Raw genomic sequence first — 23,279 nt, forward strand, 5'->3', positions numbered from 1 at the left:
TTATTTATTTGACAGAGATCTCAAGTAGGCAGAGAGGCAGGCAGAGAGAGATGGGGAAGCAGGCTCCCTGCTGAGCAGAGAGCCCGATGCGGGGCTTGATCCCAAGACCCTGGGATCATGACCTGAGCTGAAGGCAGAGGCTTAACCCACTGAGCCACCCAGGTGCCCCCTAAACCACAGTTTCTTTAAAAAACACATTAGGTGTTGTCTAACATTTAATACTTAGTTGCTGCTGCATTTCTTATATCTGTTGCTTTCTCTTCATATCCCCAACCTCGAGAGTTATGTTTGGCAAGTCTCACACAATCAGGTACTATTCACATAATTCTAATCATAGAACTGTATCTTCTTCTGACATTGACCTGAAATGACCTGTGACCTATATGTCTTTCACTAATGGGAAACAAATTCCAGGAAGCTGAGAAGCCTTGTAACTTCTAGGGTTGCTCCAAATCCATAACAGGACCTTCCTAAAATCTGGTACAGTTTCATTTTGTTCCGGTTGACATACGAGCTTTTTTCCGAAAGAAATCGGGAGGAGTTCTTTCACTATAGCATCCCCACCTCCCGAAAACAAGTTATAAAAATGTGTGGATTGACAGGGCAATTACATCTTCTAAGAGAACAGTTCTTTTGTATAAGATCATTGATACAGTAACGTGTCTCCTGTGGGTGTGCTGTCCAGTGCAAGAGAAAGATGTCAGCAAAGGATTGTAGCAGCAGTCAGGGGCCCTAAGGGGGGTTTGTTCAAAGGACTGAGGTAGAACAGAAGAGGGAGACTTGTGAGTATGTTGTGACGGCAGATTTCCTGGTAGAGAGGTGGGTGGGAGGTGGGAAGTTATGCGTGGTAGAAGCAGCAGCCTGTACAAAGGCCCGGAGGCAGGACCACTGCATGTCTGTGGAGTGCTGAGAGAATGGACTGGCTTAAGTGTAGGGTTCATCGGGGACAGGACAGGCTTGAAATGACAGTAGGGAGATAGTGGGACCATGGGAGGGCCTCACGTCCATGCTAGGGAGTTCAAATGTTAGAAGTTTGGAAGAGTTTTTAAGAAAGAGAGTGATATAATCAGCATCTCTGGGGGTAGGCCTAGAAGTCAGTATTTTGTAAAAGCTTCCTCTAGGTGTTTCTGTTGTGTGGCCATAGCCTCGGAGGGATTGCTTAGCTCAGATCAGCCAGGGAGCTGACTCCACAGTGGCCAGTGTGAAGAAAAGCCATTAACTAGAGGTACCCCTCCGCCCCCTACCACCACTGTGAATATCAAATGGGCTGTAATCTTAAGAGATCTAGCATCATTAGGCTGCAATGCATATATTCAGTTGAGTTACAAAGAAACATGCTTTTTGAGACAAAACTAAGAAAAAATTCTATTAACATTAGTTAAGAGGTTCCAGATTTTACCAAGATGGGTTTCTTCCTTTGTTCTATAAGGGGGTCTACTATTTCATATTGAAATTTAGCTGTTGGGACAAGATTATGTTCCTGTTGAGTAAATGGATGAGGTCTGGAAAATAAGTGCTTCTCAGTTCTCATTTCTTAATGCCCTGATTTGAGCCTGGGAGCTTGGGTCATTTACCACCACCAGGTGACAGCTGGACCAAAATGCAGCTTCATGAAGAAGACACAAAGCTCTTCAAGGTCAAATTTACAGACTTCAGTGTATGGAAAAGAGCAGAAATTGCATGCCAGCTGCATGGTATCCTGGATTTTGGAGTGGCTCCTGATTTGGGGAGTGCTTTGGAGGGGTATATCCGCCTTGGTCCATCAGGACCTCCAAGAATCTCTTCCAGACAATTTTTCCCCTGGAGTCTAAGGGATAGACTGTTGAGAGATGGACGGATGGAGTCACTGATTCGTTCATTCATTATCTGAGAGTAGAAAGATGACTAAGGTCTTCACTCTCAAGCTCCCAGTCTAAGTGGGGAGGAATGCCAGCAGTAACACAGTAGTAGCTAGATTTTGAGTGTTTATCATGTGCTGGGCTCTATAGGAGACAATAGTTCAAGGCACTTTGAAGTCAGCAGTAAGAAATAACACACTTATCCCTGAGATATGTGACTTAGAGATAGCGCCTCATGATGGGTGTCTCTTAGGAGGTCGCGTGGGTTGGGCTGAGTTGGGATTACGAGTTGACACCCTTGTAGGACAGGAGGGCCGAGGCATGCCCTGTCTGCCATCCTTGGTGTCCTTTTTCCTCTAATCCAAACATGTCAACCCCCGCGGAAGATGCTCCTGTAAGGAACGCTCGAGGATGAAAGCCAATGTGCGGGCCCAGCATTCCCTCAGCCCAAGAGCATGATTGCTTCTCGAAGCTTCAGTTGCTGAAAGGCAAGACATGTCAGCAGAAGCTTCAGCACCCGCCCCCTCAAATCCTTCCCATAGCCGTTCTGTCTCCCCAGAAGGCAGGGCCTGTTTGCTCCAGCATCAGCCCTCTGTTCTCTCAGAACTCACAGAATCGCCTTCTCTCCACATCCTGCAGACGACACATCTGCCTTGTATCTCCTCCATTTTTAAGTGAAAATCCTCAATATCTTCCTATGAACTGCCCATTAGAGTGCCTTCAATCACATCTCTTGCTTCCCTGGACTCACCAACCACTCTGATTACTTCAGAGAGAGTGAAGTAAGGGTACTCGAAGTCCCTTTTTATGTTAATTGATGAAATGTACCTAGACCTCCTTGGAATATTGTAGCTAATTTCAGTACCCATCTTGCCTCTCATTTAAAGAATTCAAATCAGTTTTTTAAAAGGTCTTAATAAGAAGGAATGAAAGAAGAACACCGTAAGAACGATTTTTTGAAAACTATTCCTAAGACACTGAGGGACATTTAAAGAAAAAGAAACTTTCCTTTTGCCCGTAATTCTACAGCAACTTCAATATGATTTTGTTGAGCTAACCTCCAGCTTTTACTTTTGATCGTTGCAAGCTTTGGTGTTTCTTTCTTGTTTTATTTTGTTTTTATCCCTCGAGGATTTTCGTAAACACTTTTACATTTGGCAGTGTGTTTGCAGTGTCCGTGTCATACGCTCCATCAAATTGATATTCCATAATGTACCACCCCGTGCCTTAGTGCTGGACGTTAAGGTTATTTCCAGTTTCTGTTATAAATAATAGGAGCAAGAACATCTTTGTATATATAGCTTTTTTCCTATGTCTGAATTATATCCTTAGGATAAATTCCCAGGAGTGGGATTAGTGGGTCAAAGGGTATGAACAGCTTTATGGCTCTTAATATTTATTGCTAAATTGCCCAAAGGGTCATTCTAATTTACAGTGCCACCTGCAACACACGAGAAGGGCTGCCCCTCCCAGCTCTTTCAGTGCTGATTTCTTTAGCCGGTAGTTTTGGGCGCATTCAGTTGTTATTAAAGGGTAACTTGTTACTGTTTTTAATTATAATTTCTTTAATTATTATCAACATTGGACAGTTTTTCTTAAATGTGTTTCTTATTATATTCTGTTTTCTATGGCTTACTTTTTGTGTGGGAGGATTGTATTTTTTGGCACCAGGTGGAATTTAAAATATTTTATCATGAAAATGTCAGATGCACTCAGGACAGAGAGACTGATCGATGAAGCCCCCTGGACTCATGACCAGCTTCAACAAACAGCAAAACTTGGCTCTCTTTGCTGTATTTGCTCCTTCTTTTCCTCTTTTTCCCCTTCATGCAGTCATTTTAAACCAAATCCCAGACATCCTGCTTCTGTTTCCCATACACCTCACCATCCATCTCTAAAACATACGTACTTTTTCTTATATAGACATGATGCCATTGTCGCACCGAACAAAGTTAATGATAATTCCTTGGTATCATGCAGTAATACCCATGTGTCCTAAAATTTTCTGGAATGTCTTTAAAATGGTCTTTTTTTTTTTTTTTAAGATTTTATTTATTTATTTGACAGAGATCACAAGTAGGCAGAGAGGCAGGCAGAGAGAGAGAGGAGGAAGCAGGCTTCCCGCGGAGCAGAGAGCCCGATGCGGGGCTCGATCCCAGGACCCTGGGATCATGACCTGAGCCGAAGGCAGAGGCTTTAACCCATGGAGCCACCCAGGCGCCCCCTAAAATGGTCTTTTTTACTGAAGCCTTGCTTCAGTCAGTATTCAGAGAAGGTCATTTGTTTGGTGGTTATGTTTCTAGAGTCTTTTGATCTAGAACAGACTTCTCCCTGTGTATCCTCCTCCCCTGCTGAGTTTCCCGCACCAAGAGACGTTGTAGGAGATGTGTCAGTTGTCCTATAAATGTTTCTGCGTTCGGGAATTGACTTTTTGTTCATTAGCTCTAGCACACGGTGAGATTCAGTTTTCCCTTTCTTGGGGGCTGGCATGGGGAGGAAGCACACTTCCTGGTGCTGTGCTGTTTACTCTGTCTTCATGTCTGATTGACCCCCTTTGGGTGATGCTGAGGCCAATCACGGACTCAGATGGGGACAGCCCAAAATGCAGTTGTAAAGTTCTTCCTTACCTTTGCCTCTGACTGGTTCATCTGTTAATTCATCTCCTACAATGAGCCACTTACTTCCTAGGGATTGCACAATGGGGATTTTATTCTTCTGAAAAATAAAACTCTTTCCCTCATTACCTAGGACTTACTAGTAATCTCAAAATGCAGTTTGTACAAGAAAGGCAGGCTACATGCCTTTAAGTCTGCCTCTAAGTTGCCAAGTTTCTAAGTAAGAAGTTGGTTCCCTAGTCATTCCCTCGTCATTGCTGTTGGTTTTGGTTTTTGAAGAATCATAACATACTCAGGGTTTTAAAAACGTATTTATTCCATGTGTTTTACTCAATTACATTCGTTATTCTTTTTGATGCTAGAATTGTTGTAATCCTTAGCCCAAGGGAGGCCCTTCATGCATTTGTTTTCAGGCATAAGGTGTCTTGAGTTCCCCTAGAAAATTTTACCCCTTGAAATGAGCCGTTCCTCGAAGATGACCCATGTTTGGTTGGTGAGGGTTAGTATCTAATTAGATGCCACAATCTGGATATGTTATGTGTTTATTGTTAAAATTTCTAAGCTTCTTCAGTGGACAGAATTAAGAAATGCATACTTAACAGAGGAAAATAAAATATTACTTATGAGTTCATACTAATGTTTTCATTTCAAACTTAACAAAACTTTTTACTTCTTTGATTTCACACTTATATTTCCTTCTTTTACACTGAAAACCTTGGTTCCAAACATTATTATACTGCAATATCTCAAATAGTTTCAAAACAACACAAAACAACAATACTAACATTATTACCAACAGTTTTCCTAGTGAATAAGAGATTTCTTTGCAGTTCTGTTTTTAGAATACAGCCCACTAAAAACAGAGTCAAATTAGCTTGTTCAAACAACACTTGATTCTTTTCATCAACTGGATATATAGTTGAGCTCCTTTATTTTGACGCATTTTCAAGTTTTCAGGTTCGCTTTTTTTTTCTTTTTGGTTTAGATTTATTTTTTGAATCTGTAAAATATGCTTTCAAAATTAAATGTAGGTAACAAGGTATTACCAAAAAGTCTTTTCTTCTGCCTCTAATTTCCTTCTTTCCCTATTGGCAACTATTTCTTAATAATTTCCCTATTGGCAACTATTTCTTAATTAAGTGGTTCCCAGACCACTTAATAATTAATTAAATTTCTTAAAAATTTCTTTTTGCAAGTGTATATGCATTCCGATGGTCTCCTCTGTTTTACACTAAAGCTTGCGTACCATATATTTCTTATGAAACACCTTATCTGCTCTAGAGATCTTCGCAGTCATCCGTTGTCATGATGAACCATGGTTTATTTAACCAACCACTTATTGATTGATGGAGTTCTGTTTTCTTTGTGTCTTGTAAAAGCCCAAAATCCTTTGTCCAGGTCATTTTGTAGTTTAGCCAATGTGTCTTTGGGGATCTATTTCTAGGAATGGGATTGCTGGGTCAAAGGGCAATGTGATTGTACTTTTGTCTTTTCCTAGCTCTGGCTAGATTCACTTCTAAAGGGAGATTGTGTGTCATTTTTGCACTGAGACGGATTTTTTTTTTTTAAGATTTTGCAAATGCACAAATTGAATATACTAGGTTGTTGGGAAATTAGTGTGTTCTTCCAAATCACCGGTTACTGACTGAACCTGCACACTGTTCCCATGATTGCCTGTTGTCTACGGCATAGCCTGGAATGGAGCACCCCGGTTCCTGCTCTTAGGGCATCTGTGGTTTGTCTGTGGAACATGACATGAATGAAAAGCAGAGTTAGAGTAGCTAAGATAGACTGCGTTGTAAAAACAAAGGCGAACACCCAGCTTGAGTCTCTGTCTTTGTCCCAAGCCACGTGAATCTTGGATCCTCTCAATTCCATTTGCACTTTCAGTGACAGTGACCCTGTTCCCAGACCACAACTTCTGACACCCGATTGAATGAATCTACTAACAGGAATAACAGTGTTCAGTGTCTGAAATGTGGGCTGACTCTCGAATTTAAGCTGAGTATTTAATGTGTGTGTGTGTGTGTACTCCCAGAGCACGCTCTCCGGCCCATACATGGGATGTTAATAAGGGTTACACAGCAAAATCAGTTTGGAAACGTCAGGTCAAACAAACCTAATGGGGCGCGACTCCAAAATCATGTGGCCACCGAACCCTCTGTTCCAGGGAACATCTCGTGTTAACACTGTTCCTTGAGACACAGAGAACCGAAGGGCGGGTTCTAATTGGAGGACAGGTTCTAATTGGAGGACAACCAAAGACATCTCTTCTGGCTGATTAACTTGTGTGTCTACCGTTGTGTGTGGTTTTCATTAACAGTTCTTCATTTGTTTCTATCTAGATTGAATCATTGAAGAAGAAGGTGCAGCAGAAACAGCTCTTAATATTGCAGCTTTTGGAAAAGATCTCTTTCTTAGAAGGAGAGGTAAGAAGCTGTGTTTCTTTAAGTTGGTGTCTTCTCTACCATTAAATTTTATGTTGCCGAGCCTACCGCCGACACTTAATTAAAAATATGGCTATTTCCTGGCCTTATAAAATTGATTGAAGGTTAACTGCCAGCACTGAAAATGGGATTCTGACAGCCAGTTTTTCTTTACCAACGACTCTCCTTATCCCAGCCTGCTGCCCACCTCTGCTTTTTGGCTTTCATTTTTCTTGTTCCAGAATTTTCTTAGCGAGTCTGATAAGCTGTTGAGTAACACTGATAATTTCCCGCATGTATGTAGGGCTTTATAACTTGGGAGGTATTTTCATGGACATTCCTCTTCGTGGTTCTCTCAGCAACTTTAAGAAAGGCAAGACAAGGGACGCCTGGGTGGCTCAGTTGGTTAAGCGGCTGCCTTCGGCTCAGGTCATGATCCCAGCGTCCTGGGATCGAGTCCCGTATCGGGCTCCTTGCTTGGCAGGGAGCCTGCTTCTCCCTCTGCCTCTGCCTGCCACTCTGTCTGCCTGTGCTTGCTCTCACTTCTCTCTCTATGACAAATAAATAAAATAAAATAAAAATCTTTAAAAAAAAAAAAAAAAAAGAAAGACAAGACAAGGATTGTTGTCTTTACAATAACAAATGTTTCAAAAGGAGGCACAGGGGAAAAAAAAAATAAAGAGTAGGAGGTCCAGAGGAAGCAGGTGGCTTTGCTCACGATCCCCCAGCTTGGGTAAGGCCAGAGCCAGGCCAAGAGACAGGGTTCTGACTCCGCTTCTCTGTGACACTGAGTCAACAGGTTTGGAGGTGACTCAATTTCACCTGAAACTTTGAAGATACTTAGTTTTCCCGGCTTTCTGGCTTTCTTGAAAGTCATTATGAAGATTTGGTGTAGGTTCCAGAAAAGGAAATTAAGGAGCTGGAAGAATCTTAAGAGCTTAGGTATTAATGGAAGCAGAAGCCAAAATCCATTCGTGCTGAAGGCTCTTCATTAAGAACTTGGCATCGAGCCCCTTCCTTCTGAGCCTCATGAATCTCTCCTATCTGTGCGCCTCAACGTAGTTCTTCCCCGAGGAAGACAGCTCGGGAGACAGTGAGGAAGGATGGAGACAGGACAGAGAGGACATTGGTGAAGCAGCTGGTGTTTCTGGGCGCTATTAATGGCTTTCCACATCCTTTGTATAACTTGGAGGTTAGGAGTGGAATCAGACTTGCCCAAGTTTGAACTCTGGATCTGCCTCTTATTAGCTGGGTGACTCTGGGGAGGTTTCTTAGAATCACAGAACGAGGATGGTAAGTGCACCTGCAGGTGTGTCACGGTGCAGCGAGAGTGCAGAGAAAGTGCCTGGCATGTTTCTTAAGAGGCATCCCTAGGAATTAGATTGTATTTCTCCCACTACATTATATAGGCAGGGAGACTGAGGTTCGGGGGCATGAAGGAGCCTGGCCAAGGTGATGGTAGAAATGGATAAGCCTGAATTCAAAGCCTGAACTCTTAATCGCTATGTTTGTGGGAAGAGTGAACCGCCTTTTCATTTGCTCTGTGTTTGGGGAGCTGCCTATAAAAGTCATGGCCCACCGGGACCTGGCGGTAGATTCAAGCTCAAGGGTCTTGTCAGAACAGCTGAGTAAAATGGGCACTTGCCCTGTCCCCCTCCTACCTTCCCCTCCGTGGTCCCTGGGTGCATCTCCAGCCTTACGTATGGACGTTTCTAAGAATGTCCTCCCAAATCAGAACAACCCATGGGAGGAATCACACCTTCTTCCCCAGTGAGATCAGAGAGGGGGTGTCCATGTGGGAGCCTGTGGGTCCAGGACAGATGAAGGAGGTGCTGACAGGGGAGGCAGTACCCACCAGCCCTCTCCCTCCCCGGCTCTGCCCCTCAGGACAGCTCTTCTGCAGTAGATTATGAAAGCGCGAGGGGATCCTGTGTGTAGAGAACATTCCACATGGAGGTTTGTTTAATGCTCGAGTTCTGAAACTCCTGTCTTGCCCGGACCCTGAGATGTGGATATTAGTCCACAGAATAGATCTGGTGAGTGATCCCAGGAAGCCCCAGTAGAGGAGGAGTGGGGGGTGAGTCAGGAAGAGGATGGTGTCTTGCTGAGGAGGCCGCCACTGTGGGCAGCCGCAGTTCACTCACGTTGGGGGACTCCGGGAGACGTGACGTACTGGCCTCGGAGTTGTCCTTAGCTAAAGGTCAGAGAGCTGGGCATTGATCCACTAACACCCATCTGCCATTGGTTGAGGCCTTGCTTCTGGGGGATGCGGCAGCTATGGCCTGCCCTGAGAGCCAGGTACAGTCTGGTGGTTAGAAGAAACCCCTAGGCAGAGTCACAAGTGGCAGGTCAGGCAGTGGTGCGTGTCCAGAGGGTATGGGCGGGGCCAGCAGCGTCTGTGGTGTGTGTCCAATAAGCAAGACTTTGAGAACCAGTTTTCCTTGAGCACTTAAATCCTGATTATAAATTTATTTGATTAAATTTCCATAAGCTCTTTAAATCCCACTGTGAACATACGTAGTATGGCTGATTTGTTTTGATCACTTCCTACGTCCACTTAAACCGCAGATGAAACACACACAAAATAAGGTACATAATGACAAGATTTAATAATATGTTTATACTTTAACTTACTCTAAAATATGAACTATCTTGGGTGTAGTTTATTTCTTCATTGTTTCTGTGCTTATTTTTTGTATCTTGCCAAAGCTGTTTTACTTATCCCTCTGTGTTCTCAGAGTTGACATCACTGTAACACTTTCCAGACAGGAGCAGGGATCTTTCAGATCCAAAGGTGACAGAACAGCTTTTCTGAAAGGTCAGAGGGTGCTGATTCTTGTGGGAGTGGGGGGTACCCTCAGGATGAGGTGGCTTCAAGGTGATTCAAGGTCAGGACCCCTTATCATGATGCACTGACCTAGCTGTCAGAACTATTAAGAATTTACATATTCCTTATTAATATTTTACTCTACCTTGTTGGGCCAGGTAGAGATTTTACCTTCTGGGAGATAAGAGGTTGAGTTCGAGTACTTGGCTTTCCTCTTCAGGCTGCCTGACTAGTTTATCATGGTACAAACACACTGCTGACTATTGGTTCCTTGTTAACTAGTGTGACCACTAATGGCAGTAGATCTCTGCCACTCTTTCCTCCTGGTTGTTGTAGGATTACCAATGCCAAGTGGTCCTTCAGTGGGCCCTAAGGTCCTGGGATGACCTGATTCCTTTTGTTAGTCTTTCTTACTTGACACAGAAATTTTATAAACATACACACAATTAATACTCTATAAAAGAAATATCACCTTATATATTAAGGCTTCCTAGTTTTAAAAATCAACATAAATTGTGACCTAGCATTTTATGATCACCCTTCTTTCCTATTAAAAGTACTTCAGGGGGCATCCGGGTGGCTCACAGTGTTGGGCCTCTGCCTTTGGCTCAGGTCATGGTCTCAGGGTCCTGGGATCAAACCCCACATCGGGCTCTCTGCTCAGTAAGGAGCCTGATTCCCCCTCTCTCTCTGCCTGCCTCTCTGCCTCCTTGTGATCTCTCTCTCTGTGTCAAATATATAAATAAAATCTTTAAAAAACAAAACAAATTGCCCTATAAATCTACATTGTCAGGACCAAGTTGAAACAATTATTTTTTAAGAAAGTATCTTCGTGTACACTTCCTAGGAACTTTCCCTTTGAGAGACACTGTTGAACACAAGGCATTTCTCAGACTCACCTTGTTTCCATCATAATAGTTTCCTTCTCCTCCTCCTTTTTTTGATTGTCAATTGTCGCAACTCAGCTAGGGAGAGTTTTCCTCCATCAGCTTCTTTGCCTGTGTAGCAGGGCTCCTGATCCTTTTGGGTTCATTCTTTTCATCCTCATTTTTGTCTTGTTTCAACATAGAGTATTGGCTTGTCTCCACGGAGCCGTGGTTTATTTTAGTGGTGAGCTATACTGAGAACTACTTGGGCATGGGATTTGGTCATGGCTAAAGCTCTATGCCTACTGTTAAGCCAGTTCTAGTCATGACAGAACTGGGGGCAATAGGGGTCTTCTTGAGATTGTGAAGTCACACTGTCAGTCACACTGACATTTTCCAAATTTAATTACATCACTTTACAATACGGGTTCTGTTGGCCACTAAGAATTTCTATGCTCTTGGCCTTTCTAACACTAGTCCTTTTTATACCACAGCTCTCCATCACCTGCTTTAATCCCTCCTGATGCCAAAAGTGGTATTTCAAATATCTTTGTGAAGTTGTGATAGACATACCTGGTAACCTCTTATATGCCATCTTAATAAAGTAGCTATTTTTTATTAAGGGCCTAACTGCAGACTCCAGAGTGAGGCTGCCCAAGTTCAAATCTCAGCTCTACCACTTACTGGTTATGGGATCTCCAGCGAGTTACTTAACTGCTCTGGGCCTCAGTTTGTTCATCTGTTATGGGGTGTCTTCTCTGAAATGGTGTCTTCTCTGTAGACTTGTTAGGAGGATTAAATTAGTTAATATTAAGTGATTCAAAAAGTATATGGCTCCTTGTAAATGCCGTATGTGTTTACTGTTTTCCCAATTGTCTGGGCCCCAGGGTCTCCTGTCATTGTCATGGATACATATTTCCTCCTCCTCCTTCTCCCCCTCCCCCAACTTTTCCTTTTTAAAATAGAAAATGTGGATACTCTTGGTCTCTGAATCCATCATTGGTACTTCCTGAGGATTACTTACCAAATTTTGAGCCCCCCAGTCCCACCAGATCCCCAGAAGTTTGCTCTAGCCTGGCCCCATCAGACCGCATTTTCATCAACCAGCTCAAAATCTTTCTATACAAAAATACATCCGTTCTTTTATCCTTATTCCCTATTTACACTTGCCCACCTCCTGAAGAAGGAATATCTAATTCCCTATTTCTGATAGAAGCTTGTTACTGAACTCAAACCATAAGTATATACCTCCGTAATGTTGATCAGCTTTCCGAAACTCTGAACTGATTCCATTCTTCTCTGCTGAAAATCCTGAACTGACAGCAAAATTCAAAGGTCAGAGGAAAGGAGTGCTACGTCTTGGTTTTGTTCATCCTGCACTTAATGTGTGTTTTATGGCACGTAAACCTCCCACGTGTCCGTTGTGCATGGCTGGGACTGTTACTCATTTTCCAGGGTACTAGTGGGGCGGCAGCACTGGGCACCGGGGCTCCACGGCCGCATTTTATTGAGCAAACATTCTTGTTTAGTGCATGTGCTATGGCTCCGGCTGCAAGCTCTCCTGGGCTTGAGGGAGTTGGGGGAGGAGGTGGCTGCCGTACATTTGTGACATAATTTCCCAAAAATGCCAAAAGATGAGGTACCAGGTCCTTCTTTCCTGGAAGGCCTTCAGCCTCTCGAGCTGCATTTCCCATCTAAACACGAGGGGGCGGTGTTTGAGAGCAGGACGACCTGGGAACTGGAGGTACGGTCCCAGAAGGAAGCAGCCTTTCAGGGAGCCTGAGCCAGGCCTCCACGAGGCTGCCCTTCCTGGGTTCACACCAGGTATAGTCTGTGGGACGCACGGACCGGATCCTGGCACTTTTCTGTTTCAGCTCTTTCTTAATACGTCCTGCTTCTCTAATTCGTCTCCTACTGCCCATATTCAGGGCTCTCGCCTTCTCTGTGTTTTGTTTTTGTTTTTGTTTTTCTGGTCAACCTTACTGATTTTTTTTTTTTTTTTTTTTTTTTTTTTACATAAATAAACCTCATCCATGTAAAGTGTGTAGTGACAGATGGCAACTAGATGTATAATGGTGGTCATTTCACAGTATATACCAGGAGCAAATCATCATGTTGTACGTCGGAAACTACTACAATGTGATCTGTCAATTACAGCTTAAAAAAAAAATGAAGTATCTAGTTCGGGGACTTTTTGACAGTTGTGTGTACCTATGAAACCACCGCGCAATCCAGATACGGAACATTTCCACCACTTCCCAAAGACTCCGTTTCCCTTTCTTGGTTCTACTCCAGGCAGCCAGTGATCTGTTTTTCTATTTTCAGTGGGAGGGGTCACTTTGTCACTTTTTGTCACTGTGGACTTGTCTGCGTTCTCTGCAAATGAAACCCTACAGTGCGGACTCTCTCACCGAGCGTCTCCCGCACCGCGTGATGGTTCTGACCGCATCTGTGTCGTAGGCAGCCCCCTCGATCCCAGAGTGGCAGGCACTCCGCTGTATTTCTGTCTCTACGCGTTTGTTCATCCACATTCGGGTTGTTTCCGGTGTGGGGCTCCTGTGAATGAAGCTGTGGTGAGCATTACTGGGCAAGTCATTACGTGGACATAGGCTTTTACTCCCCTGGGGTAAATTCCTAGTAGTGGGCTAGCTGGGCTCAATAGTAGATGCAGGTTTAATGTTCTAAGGAGCTGCTGAACGGTTTTTCACAGGGGCTGTAGTCTTCTGCATTCCCAACAGCGGTTTGAATGTTCCAGGTTTTCCACATCCTCACCCTTAGTATCGTCAAGTCTAATTCAGCTATCCTGCAGGGTGTGTGGGTGGTATCTCGTTGAGGTTGGACTTGCATTTTCCATAGTCACTGGTGATGTTGCGGATCTTTATAAATGCTTCTTGGCCATTTACATATTTTGTGTTTTGAAGTGTCTGTTCAAATCTTTTGCCCACTATTTTATCAAGTTTTTAGTTTTCTTATTATTGACTTGTAAGAGTTGTTTTTATATTCTGGATATCAGATCTTTGTCAGATACATGTATCGTGAATATTTTCTCTCATTTCATGACTTTCTTTCTTTCTTTCTTTCTTTTTTTTTATTATGTAAACTCTTCCTCCAACATGGGGCTTGAACTCATGACCCCAAGATCAAGAGTCCCATGCTTTCCTGACTGAGCCAGCCAGTCAGGAAATTTCATTTTCTTCAAGACATGGTTTTGGTTTTTATTTTTTGATAAAGTTGTTTATACATTTTTTTCTTTTGCGGTTTATGCTTTTTGTGTGCTAAGAAATCTTTGCCTACTACAAAAAAAAAAAAAATCAGAGATTTTTCTCCTAGGGTTTTCCCTAAACATTTTATAGTTTTGGCTTTTTAATGGTGATCTGTAATCCACTTGGAGCTAATTTTTGTGTTTGGTGTGAAGAAAGGGAATACATTTTTTTCCCATGTAGGTATCTAGTTGTTCCCTTTTAGTTTGATCCCTCTTATTATTTGTACCCCTCTTCTTTGATCAGACTAGCTGCGGGGTTATCCATTTGTTAATGTTTTAAAAAATTAGAATAGCTTTTGGCTTTGTTGATATTTTCCATTGTATTGAGTTTTGCTCCAATATTCATCATTCCCTTCCTTCTAATTATTTTGTATGACTTTCCTCGTCTTTTTATAGCTCCTTGAGGTGGACATTAGGCCATTGATTTTAGAGCTCTCTTCTCTGTTACGATCAGCAGCTATAAATGTCCCCGATCACTCTGCTTCAGTGGCACCCTTCAAGCAATGACAGGTTGTATTTTCATTATCATCCAGTTTGAAGTATTTTCTAATCTCCTTTGAGATTCTTCTTTTGACTTATTATTCAGAAGTATGTTCAACCTCCAAATATGAGGTTTTCTTAGATTTGTTTTTTGATTTCTAATTTAATTGTTATGGTCAGAGAACATATTTTGTATGGTTTAAATTCTTTTAAATTTATCCAGACTTGTTTTATGGCTCAACACATGGTTTCTCTTGCTTAGTGTAAAAAAAAAAAACAAAACAGTTTGCTATTTTTGTGTTCTAGAATATCAGACTTAGGTGGTTGTGCTAGTATTGTTTATCTGATTTATGTTCTTCCTGATCTTTGTGTAATTGACAACCATTACAGTTGCTGACAGAGGGGTGTTAAAATCCATTACTATGGCTTTAGACCATCTACTCTTTTCCTTTTTTTAAAGATTTTTATTTATTTGACAGGCAGAGGTCACAAGTAGGCAGAGAGGCAGGCAGAGAGGAAGGGTAGCAGGCTCCCTGCTGAGCAGAGAGCCCGATTGGGCTCGATCCCAGGACCCTGAGATCATGACCTGAGCGGAAGGCAGAGGCTTAACCTACTGAGCCACCCGGTGCCCCTTTAGGTTCAAAATACATGAAGTTAAAAAAAAAAAAAAAATTATACCTATACATTTTTGATTGTTACGTCTTGGTAAATCGGCCTTTTCATTATTATGAAATGTTGGTCCCTGCCTTGTTCATACTCCGTCTTGAAGTCTCTTACCGCGCGTTATCAATATAGCTGTTCCTGCCCTCTAAGTTTACTGTTTGTACAGTGTATCTTTTGCCACCCATTTATTTTCGCCTGATTGATGTCTCTGTATTTAATGTGCATCTCTGGTAGGCCATACATACTTAAGTCTTGCTTTTTTGAAATATATTCTGATAGTCTCTCTCATTGGAGTATACGGTCCATTGACCTTTAATAATCGGTATGACTGGATTTAGGTCTGTCGTTATTTGTTTTCTGTCTACTCCCTCTGGTTTGTTTTGCTTATTTGTTTGTTCCCTTTTTCTTGTTTTCTTTTGGATTATTTGTTTTTTAGAATCCCATTTTAATATACCTATTGGCATTTTGCTGTGTCTTTTCTCTAATATATTAGCCATCACTCTGCATACCACGACATATTATTAACTGTTCATAGTCCACTTAAAAGTAATATTGTACTACTTTGTGTAAAATGTAGAAATCTCTCAAGATATATGTCCATTTACCCCCCTGCTGTCATAGTTATTATAGGTATCACATTTGCATGAATTATAAACCCATAATACATTGTTATAATTTTTGCTTTAATAGTCACATGTACTTTAGAAAAAATAAGAGAAAATATAGTCTTTCATATTTACTCATACAGTATTTATTTCTGATGTTCTTCACTCATTCCTGAAAATCCGTTTCTCTCTGTTATCAATGCTCTGCAGCCTGAAGACTTTTTATGTAGCATTCTGTATAGGATAGCAGCACGGGGACAAATTAACTTAGTTTTTTTTGATCTGAAAGTGAGCTCTTCTTTTCACCTTCATGACTGAATCACAGAGTGTTCAGGGACAAGTTTCTTTCTCTTAGTGCTGTCTTCTGACTTCCATGCTTTTTGAGGAGACTTCTGTGGTAATTCAAATTATTGTTCTCCTATATATAAAACAAGATTGCTTTCAAGATTTTTTTTTCTTTATGATTTTCAGTAGTTTGAGTAGGATGTGCCACGGTAGATTTCTGTTTGGTGTTTGCTGAGACTCTTGGATTTTCAAATTTATGTCCTTCACCAAATTTGGGCAATGTTTACCCATTATTTGACTATTTTTCCTGCTCTAGCTTCTTTATCCTTTCCGTCTATGATTCTAGTATCCCTATGTTAGGCATTAGAAATTGTCCCATATGGGGTGCCTGGGTGGCTCAGTTGGTTAAAGCCTCTGCCTTTGGTCTAGGCATAATCCCAGGGTACTGGGATTGAGCCCTGCATCGGGCTCTCTGCTCAGCAAGGAGCCTGCTTCCTCCTCTCTCTCTGCCTGCCTCTCTGCCTACTTGTGATTTCTGTCAAATAAATAAAATCTTAAAAAAAAATTGTCCCATAGTTCCAGGAAGCTCCATTTATTATTTTCAATCTTTTCTATCTTCATTTTATTCTGATCAAAATGATTTTTTTCAAAAGACTTATTTTAGAGAGAGTGCAGTGGGGGAGGGGCAGAGGGAGAGAGTCTTAAGCAGGCTCTGCACAGAGCATGGAGCCACACGTGGGGCTCCATCTCACAACCCTAAGATTATGACCTGAGCTGAAACCAGAGTGGGTGCTTAACTGACTGTTCTATCCAGACACCCTTGATTGAATGATTTGTTACTAGGTCTTCATGTTCCCTCACTCCTTCCTTTGTCATCTCCCTTGTTTTCTTCAGTCTACTGACTTTTTAAAATTTCAGGCAGTGTATTTTTCTGTTCAAAAATTTCCATTTGGGGGCACCTGGGTTGCTCAGTGGGTTAAGCTGCTGCCTACAGCTCAGGTCATGATCTCAGGGTCCTGGGATCGAGCCCGCATCGGGCTCTCTGCTCAGCAGGGAGCCTGCTTCTCTCTCTCTCTCTCTGCCTGCCTGTCTACTTGTGATCTCTCTCAGTCAAATAAATAAATAAATAAATCATTTAAAAAAAAAATTTCCGTTTGGTGTGTGTGTGTGTGTGTAGTTACTACATCAATTAGTAATATTTTCTCTTACCTCACTGAGCATAGTTAGAATAGCTGCTTGAAAGTCCTTGTGTGAAAAGTCCAACATCCAAGTCCTCTTGGGATTAGCATCTGTTGGTTCACTTTCTCCTTGGAAATGGATCCTATTTTCCTCACTCTTCACAAATTCAGTAACTGTGGATTATATCCTGGGCATTGGAAATGTTCTATTGTGGAGGCTTTGGATTGTTTTACTGTTCTGAATGGTGCTGAGGTTTTTGTTTTAGGCAGTGGATTTGGTTAGCCCCACCGCCACCCTGCCGTGCTCTACTGGGCGATGGCTCAGATCTCGGTTCTGTTCTTGAAGCCTTGGCTGCGAACTTCTTTCACACATGCATGGTTCGAGGGGATCTGCCAGAGACTTGAGTGGAGTCTATACACAGAATTTAAAGTTTCTGCCTTCTCTGACTCTCCCCTTTTTGGCTTTCCCTTTACTCTTGGCAGTCCTGGTTATGCTGGGCTCCTTCTACTGTTTTTTATCTACCAGCAAGATGATATTTCCGTTGAATTTCTTATGTGTCTGTGCCGCTGCCACGATGACTATACTGCTCTTGGGCAAAGCTGCAAACAAAAACAAACACATGAGTCACAGAAAACCTATTCTAAGCTTGTCACTCCCCCCTACAGCCTGCCTGTCCTTGTTCAGTCTCCAAAGACCGTTAAGAGATGGTGTTTGTTTGTTTGTTTGTTTGTTTTCTTTCCAGAGTTTATAACTATTCTTTGCTGGAGGATCCACTGATTAAGGGCCCGCCCTCAGTGCTATAAATGTGGCGCTCACTCCTTGAACTAGGAAATTGTGGTGATCTCCTTGACGAATTAAGGAGTTTTCTTTCCTTTTGCCCAGTTTTATTTCCTTCCAGGATGGTTTCCACCTGGAAGCCCAGTGACTGAAATACAATTGAGTGTTGACTCTGGCCTTATAGAATTGGGTACAAAGTCCTTGTAAAGGCAGATGTAGCCCTTTGTAACTCTCTCTTGCTACCTGTATGCTGCAGCAAGGTAATTGTTCTCAACCCGGTATGTTCCACAATCCTGGAATACTCATCCCTTTGTTTCTTTTACTCTCTTTCCCCTGCCTAATTCCAGCAAACCTTCATGGAGTTCACTCATTTTCCCCATCTTGAGTTTGGCGTCCCCTCTGACTTCTCACTTAATATTCGGTGGGTCCCTCTGGCATGGGACTTACGGCTTTGTTATCTTCCGCTTGGTTGTCTGAACCCCCACAACACCAAACTCAGGGGGTGCCAGTCATGCCCTAGTTCTTTAACAGCTAACCAGCTCCCCTCAAGCTAACTTTACACACTACCTGATATGTAGTTGACGCTTTTGTTTTTTGCATTTAAATTTAAGAGTACAGTTTTTCATTTCTGCTTTCGGTCGGGGGTCTGGTGTGCGCACACACAGTTCCTCTGAAACAGAACAAAGGATTTGTGGCTCCTTGTCCCCTACGCACTGTGTTCAGTGTATCGGTAAGGCGTATTTACTCACCTTGTCTTCCTTTCACGCCCCCTAACTATAGGTAGTCAGCTCAGAATCATGTGAAATTATTAAACTCTACACTGAGAAGAGACAAGGCGGCGGGATTTCTGGAGCTTGTTGATGGGCAAGCCTCTTCTGCCTTTGTCTTTCTTAAGAATGGGGGAATCCAGACATTGCTGGGGAAGCTGTGTGTACTTGAGTGTGTGTAAATGTCATACCTCAGGCAGTAAGCCAGCAACATTCTCCCATCCTGAGCATTAGGTGATAAATCTGGAGCCCATCCCTCTGTCCCAGCTCGTGAGCTGCTAGGGAATCTGGAATGCACTCTCTCCCCATCTACCGTGTCCCATTCCCGCTGAAGGGATCCACAGACCTTCTTTACAGAACGTGAGTGAGTTCCTGAGTTCGTACCAGAGCCGGTGCTCTGCTCCGTGGTGTCGCCCATTCAGAGCAGGAGCTGCTGAGCTAGAACGCCACATTCTTCCTTTAGAAACAAAGGAGTTTCTTTTTCTTTTCTTTTTTTTTTTTTTTTTTAAGATTATTTATTTATTTATTTGACAGAGAGAGATCACAAGTAGGCAGAGAGGCAGGCGGAGAGAGAGAGAGAGGGAAGCAGGCTCCCTGCTGAGCAGAGAGCCCGATGCGGGGCTCGATCCCAGGACCCTGAGATCATGACCTGAGCCGAAGGCAGAGGCTTTAACCCACTGAGCCACCCAGGCGCCCCAGGAGTTTCTTTTTCAAAGAACTTTCCTGTGTTCACTTAGTGTCTTAGAAGAACACGTCAGCTTCCGGTCCACCTGAAAAGAAAAGACAGATGCTTTCATCTTTTTCTAATCATGCAGATAACATGCTCCTTATAAAAGTATTTATGCACTGATTTATTCAATAAATATTTATCTTGCATCTCTGGGCATGCCCTGCTCTGAGAATATAGCTAAGAAGATAGACTGAATTTTCATGAGGCAACACCTATCTAACAACAAGTGTTGGTGAGGATGTGGACAAAAAGGAACCGTCTTGCATTGTCGGGGGAATGCAAGCTGGTGCAGCCACCGTGGGGAGGTGGTTTGGGGGATGGGTGAAATAGGTGATGGGGATTAAAGAGGACACTTATGATGAAAAAAAAAAAAAAGTTAAACTAGTAATATGTAAAAAGAGAAAATGTAGAAAAATTACAGAAAAATATAGAAGAACTTAAAAACTCAATACCCCAAGATAACAGTGGTTTAATCTCTGGATTTTGTGTATGTTTGTCCTTTAGGCATCAGGCACCATCGCTCTTCCTCTTTTCATTCCAATAGCCTTAACCCTCTTGCTCCTTTGTCCTTCATTTCCCCCATGGGGCGTATTTCCAATTCCTGAGCATCTAATCATCAACCTATGTAATGTTTGGCTCTGGCCTGAAAAAAACTGTTTAGAATGCTAATTTTAATCCCAAGGAGCTTGTTCTACTTTATATGTTTGAGATTCTGAATTTTTCCAAACCCATGAAATACTAATTATTAAGTTATAGAGGTATTTCCCACTAAATTAAATTAATAGACTTACTCATTTTATAGTTTAATAAGGGAGTATTAAAACATGAGCTGTACCTTATTTATAATTGCAAGAAAAGTGATAAATATCTAAATGCCATCAATAAGAGACCAGTTAAATAAATAATGGACATCCACCCAATGGAACGCAATCAACCCATTACAACAGCTTGCTGACCTAAAAAGAAAACTAATACACATGGCAGGATATTCACAACAAATTGAGTGAAGAAAACCCCAAATTAAACATAGAAAAGGATATTTTGTTTGTTTCCATTGATGTAAAATTGGATACATATGTGTGTACATGCACAGAAAGCTATCTGTAAGGAAGCAAGCAATCTATTTCTGTAATTCCGACTGTGTAAGATGCTCAGTAAATACATTATGATAGATGTCCGTGGTAGAGGGGAAAATCGGATGACACGTATAAATTGTATCATGCATGTTTGTGGGGGAACCTATTTGCTTGACTAAAAGTACTTTTCTCCTCCTCTCTAGAATAACGAACTACAAAGCAGGTTGGACTATTTAATAGAAACCCAGGCCAAGCCTGAGGTGGAGACCAGAGAGATTGGAGTGGGCTGCGATCTTCTCCCCAGGTATTTGGGAATTTCCTATTTTCCTGACTCAAATTCCTCTCTGACTTCAGAAAAATACCTTACAGGGCTGTGATTACCAGAACTGCATTCTTTCTATCAAAAATAGTTCCGCAAAGATAAACGGCAGCTGGGGGCATTGTGCAGGGCGGAGGGGGTAGCAAAGAGAAGCCTGGGGAAGCCACGTCCCAGAGAGAGAGACATGGGTGCTGGCGGGAAGTGAATGCACTGGTTCCTCTGTCCACTCATTCTTTCACTCAGCAAACATCTGTGGCGCACCTTACCTGTGCCAGAGGCTTAGGGAGAGGAATGAAGTTGGGTTCCCAACCCACAGTCTGGGAAGGGAGACAGACACAGAGGCAGGCATTTACAACACTGCAGGAGGGACCTGCGAGGTGCTTTGGTAGCACAGAGGAGGGAGGGTCTAAAGCTTGAACAAATTCATCTTTGCCCCGGAGCCATGACACAGTCCAGCACTGGCTCAGTGTCATGAATAAATTGAGTTGTTTCAGTCATGACAGGTGAACAAGGACCACAACCTTGTTGGTCCAGTTGCGTTTCTGAGCTCAAGGACTGACCTATTTGTCCTGAAACTGCTCCACACACCCATGCCTGGGTCTCTCCTTAGTAAAATCAGAATCTGGGACCCAGTACCCACCCACCATCTCCAGGTGCTTGCAGCTGTGCTCGGCCCAAAGAGAACGTAAAACAAGGTGAGAATGAGGATGCCCTTGGCTGACGGCTTGTGGCCCGTGATTTGGGTAACCAAAGTACCCCAACTACTGTGTTAGGAGGGTGAATTCCCGTGGGATCACGGGGCCACAGAAGTGCAGAATCCTGGAACCTTGAATGGTTCGATCTGGCGGGAAAGGGTTGTGAGCCCATCACTGAGCTGGGATGTCAGATACCTTGGATCTAGTCCTCGCGAGCAGCACGATGCAATCAGGCCGGACTGTCTTTGCTGGAGCCTCCATTTCCCAATCTGCAAAGTCAGTGGTTTTGAGTAGATTTCTCAGGTTTAACAGGCTCAAGCAGGGAAAAAGATACGTAAATAGACTCAAGGTCTCATTAATATCAGGGGCAAAGTCCATAATAAAAATATGGCCGAAAAGAACGGTCATGTCCAGGGCCTCCTTCTGATATATAAATAGTTTGGCCATTTCTCTCCTCTTTTATTTTTCAGGAACCAAGTCGTTTAGTCCACTTTAATTGCCCACATAATAAATCTTGTTTGGCTTAAGATGGGTGCAAAACTATGTCTGAAACCAATAAATTGTTTGTTTTCCAATTCCCACGTTTTGGCTTAAAACAAGGTTTTCAATTTGTAGGCCGAAGGATAGCCTGAAGCAAACTTTTATGGCTAAGTTATGAAACCACAAAGCGGTTTTCATAATGGAAGTGCTGACAGACCCTTAACTTATGGCCATGGTGAACTTGGAAGCCACTTCAGCATCTAAAAGCAGCTTTTCCATAAATGTAACATTTGGTTTCCCCCAGGATCCATCTTAGCACTTTCACTGCGTAGGTCAGTCAGCAGAGGAAATGAAAGCTACGCGTCTGCATTTCCGAAAAGGCAGGGTAAGGTTCCATTCGTTTCCTCTCCGATATTTATTAAGTGCCTACTATGCGAAAGGTGCCACACGGGTCTCAGTGGCAAGGAGCACGGGGTCTTTAGAGAATTCAGAGCAGCAGTTTCCCACCTGTGCTTCTCTGAGCTGCCTCACTAGGCTCCGGGCTCCATGCTGGGGCTCAGGGGGAGACCTCCGGATGCCTCAGGGTGCGGGAGGGGAGCAAAGAGCTGGCCTGTGGGGACCCTTCCCCTCCTGAAAAACAAAAACGACACAAAACCGAGAAACGCAGCTTTTAGTGTGTTTTAGATGTTGGATCCCAAATAAGATTTTGTTTGAATAAAGAAAATGGAACCCCCTCGTTGGGTTTAATCCCCATGTTTGATAGATCCCAAAATTGAGGCTCAGAGAGGTAAGTGATTCACTGGAAGCCACACAGCCAGGATCGGAAGCAAGCCTTTGGAGTCCTGGTGTGGTACGTGTGTCATTTTAAAATAATAAACAGGGTTGCTAAATTGTATTGTGAATGTTCTAACAAAATTCCTCGTTCTTTTTTTTTTTTAAGATTTATTTATTTGACAGAGATCATAAGTAAGCGGAGAGGCAGGCAGAGAGAGAGGAAGGGAAACAGGCTCCCCGCTGAGCAGAGAGCCCGATGCGGGGCTCCATCCCAGGACCCTGAGATCATGATCTGGGCCAAAGGCAGAGGCTTAACTCACTGAGCCATCTAAGTGCCCCAAAATTCCTGGTTCTTACTTGGACTTTGAACTTGCATCTAATACAAGGTCCCATGGTGTTTTCCAGAATATTTTGAAAATGGCCCCCTCCAAAATGTTTTAGATCAAAGTACTGCATTAAGTCTTTCTTCTGCAGATGACTTTTGTTCTACCTGTTCTCTCACAGAAAACCTGGCAGTGTAGTCCACTGGGGAGCCTCAGGCTATGGGGCTGCGCAGCCCAGCCAGCTGCCAGCCAAGCACAGCCTTAGGCAAGCACTTAACTGCTCTGAAGCCTT

General features: G+C 42.9%; 1 protein-coding gene and 1 long non-coding RNA gene across 3 annotated transcripts in view; one reads left to right on the forward strand and one right to left on the reverse strand.

Moving 5' to 3' along the window:
• MYZAP (myocardial zonula adherens protein) overlaps positions 1 to 23,279 on the forward strand; it is a 90,059-nt gene that overhangs the window by 60,780 nt on the left and 6,000 nt on the right. Inside the window, exons 11-13 of one of the 2 annotated variants that reach the window (XM_032341454.1) lie at positions 6,799 to 6,882; positions 20,600 to 20,700; positions 22,195 to 22,404. In XM_032341454.1, coding sequence (XP_032197345.1) covers positions 6,799 to 6,882; positions 20,600 to 20,700; positions 22,195 to 22,222 — 213 coding nt within the window. In that variant the 3' untranslated portion in view covers positions 22,223 to 22,404. Of the gene's footprint in view, positions 1 to 6,798; positions 6,883 to 20,599; positions 20,701 to 22,194; positions 22,405 to 23,279 lie in introns of those variants that run through there. The other variant, XM_032341453.1, reaches the window with a different exon arrangement.
• Positions 19,288 to 22,483, reverse strand: LOC116589812. The gene is made up of 3 exons (XR_004285401.1): positions 22,398 to 22,483; positions 21,606 to 21,679; positions 19,288 to 19,360 (listed from the first exon to the last, which is right to left on the reverse strand). It is a non-coding gene; the product is annotated as an uncharacterized LOC116589812 (long non-coding RNA).

This window comes from Mustela erminea, chromosome 5 (assembly GCF_009829155.1).
Source record: "Mustela erminea isolate mMusErm1 chromosome 5, mMusErm1.Pri, whole genome shotgun sequence".
In the NCBI taxonomy this organism is placed as follows: Eukaryota; Metazoa; Chordata; class Mammalia; order Carnivora; family Mustelidae; genus Mustela; species Mustela erminea.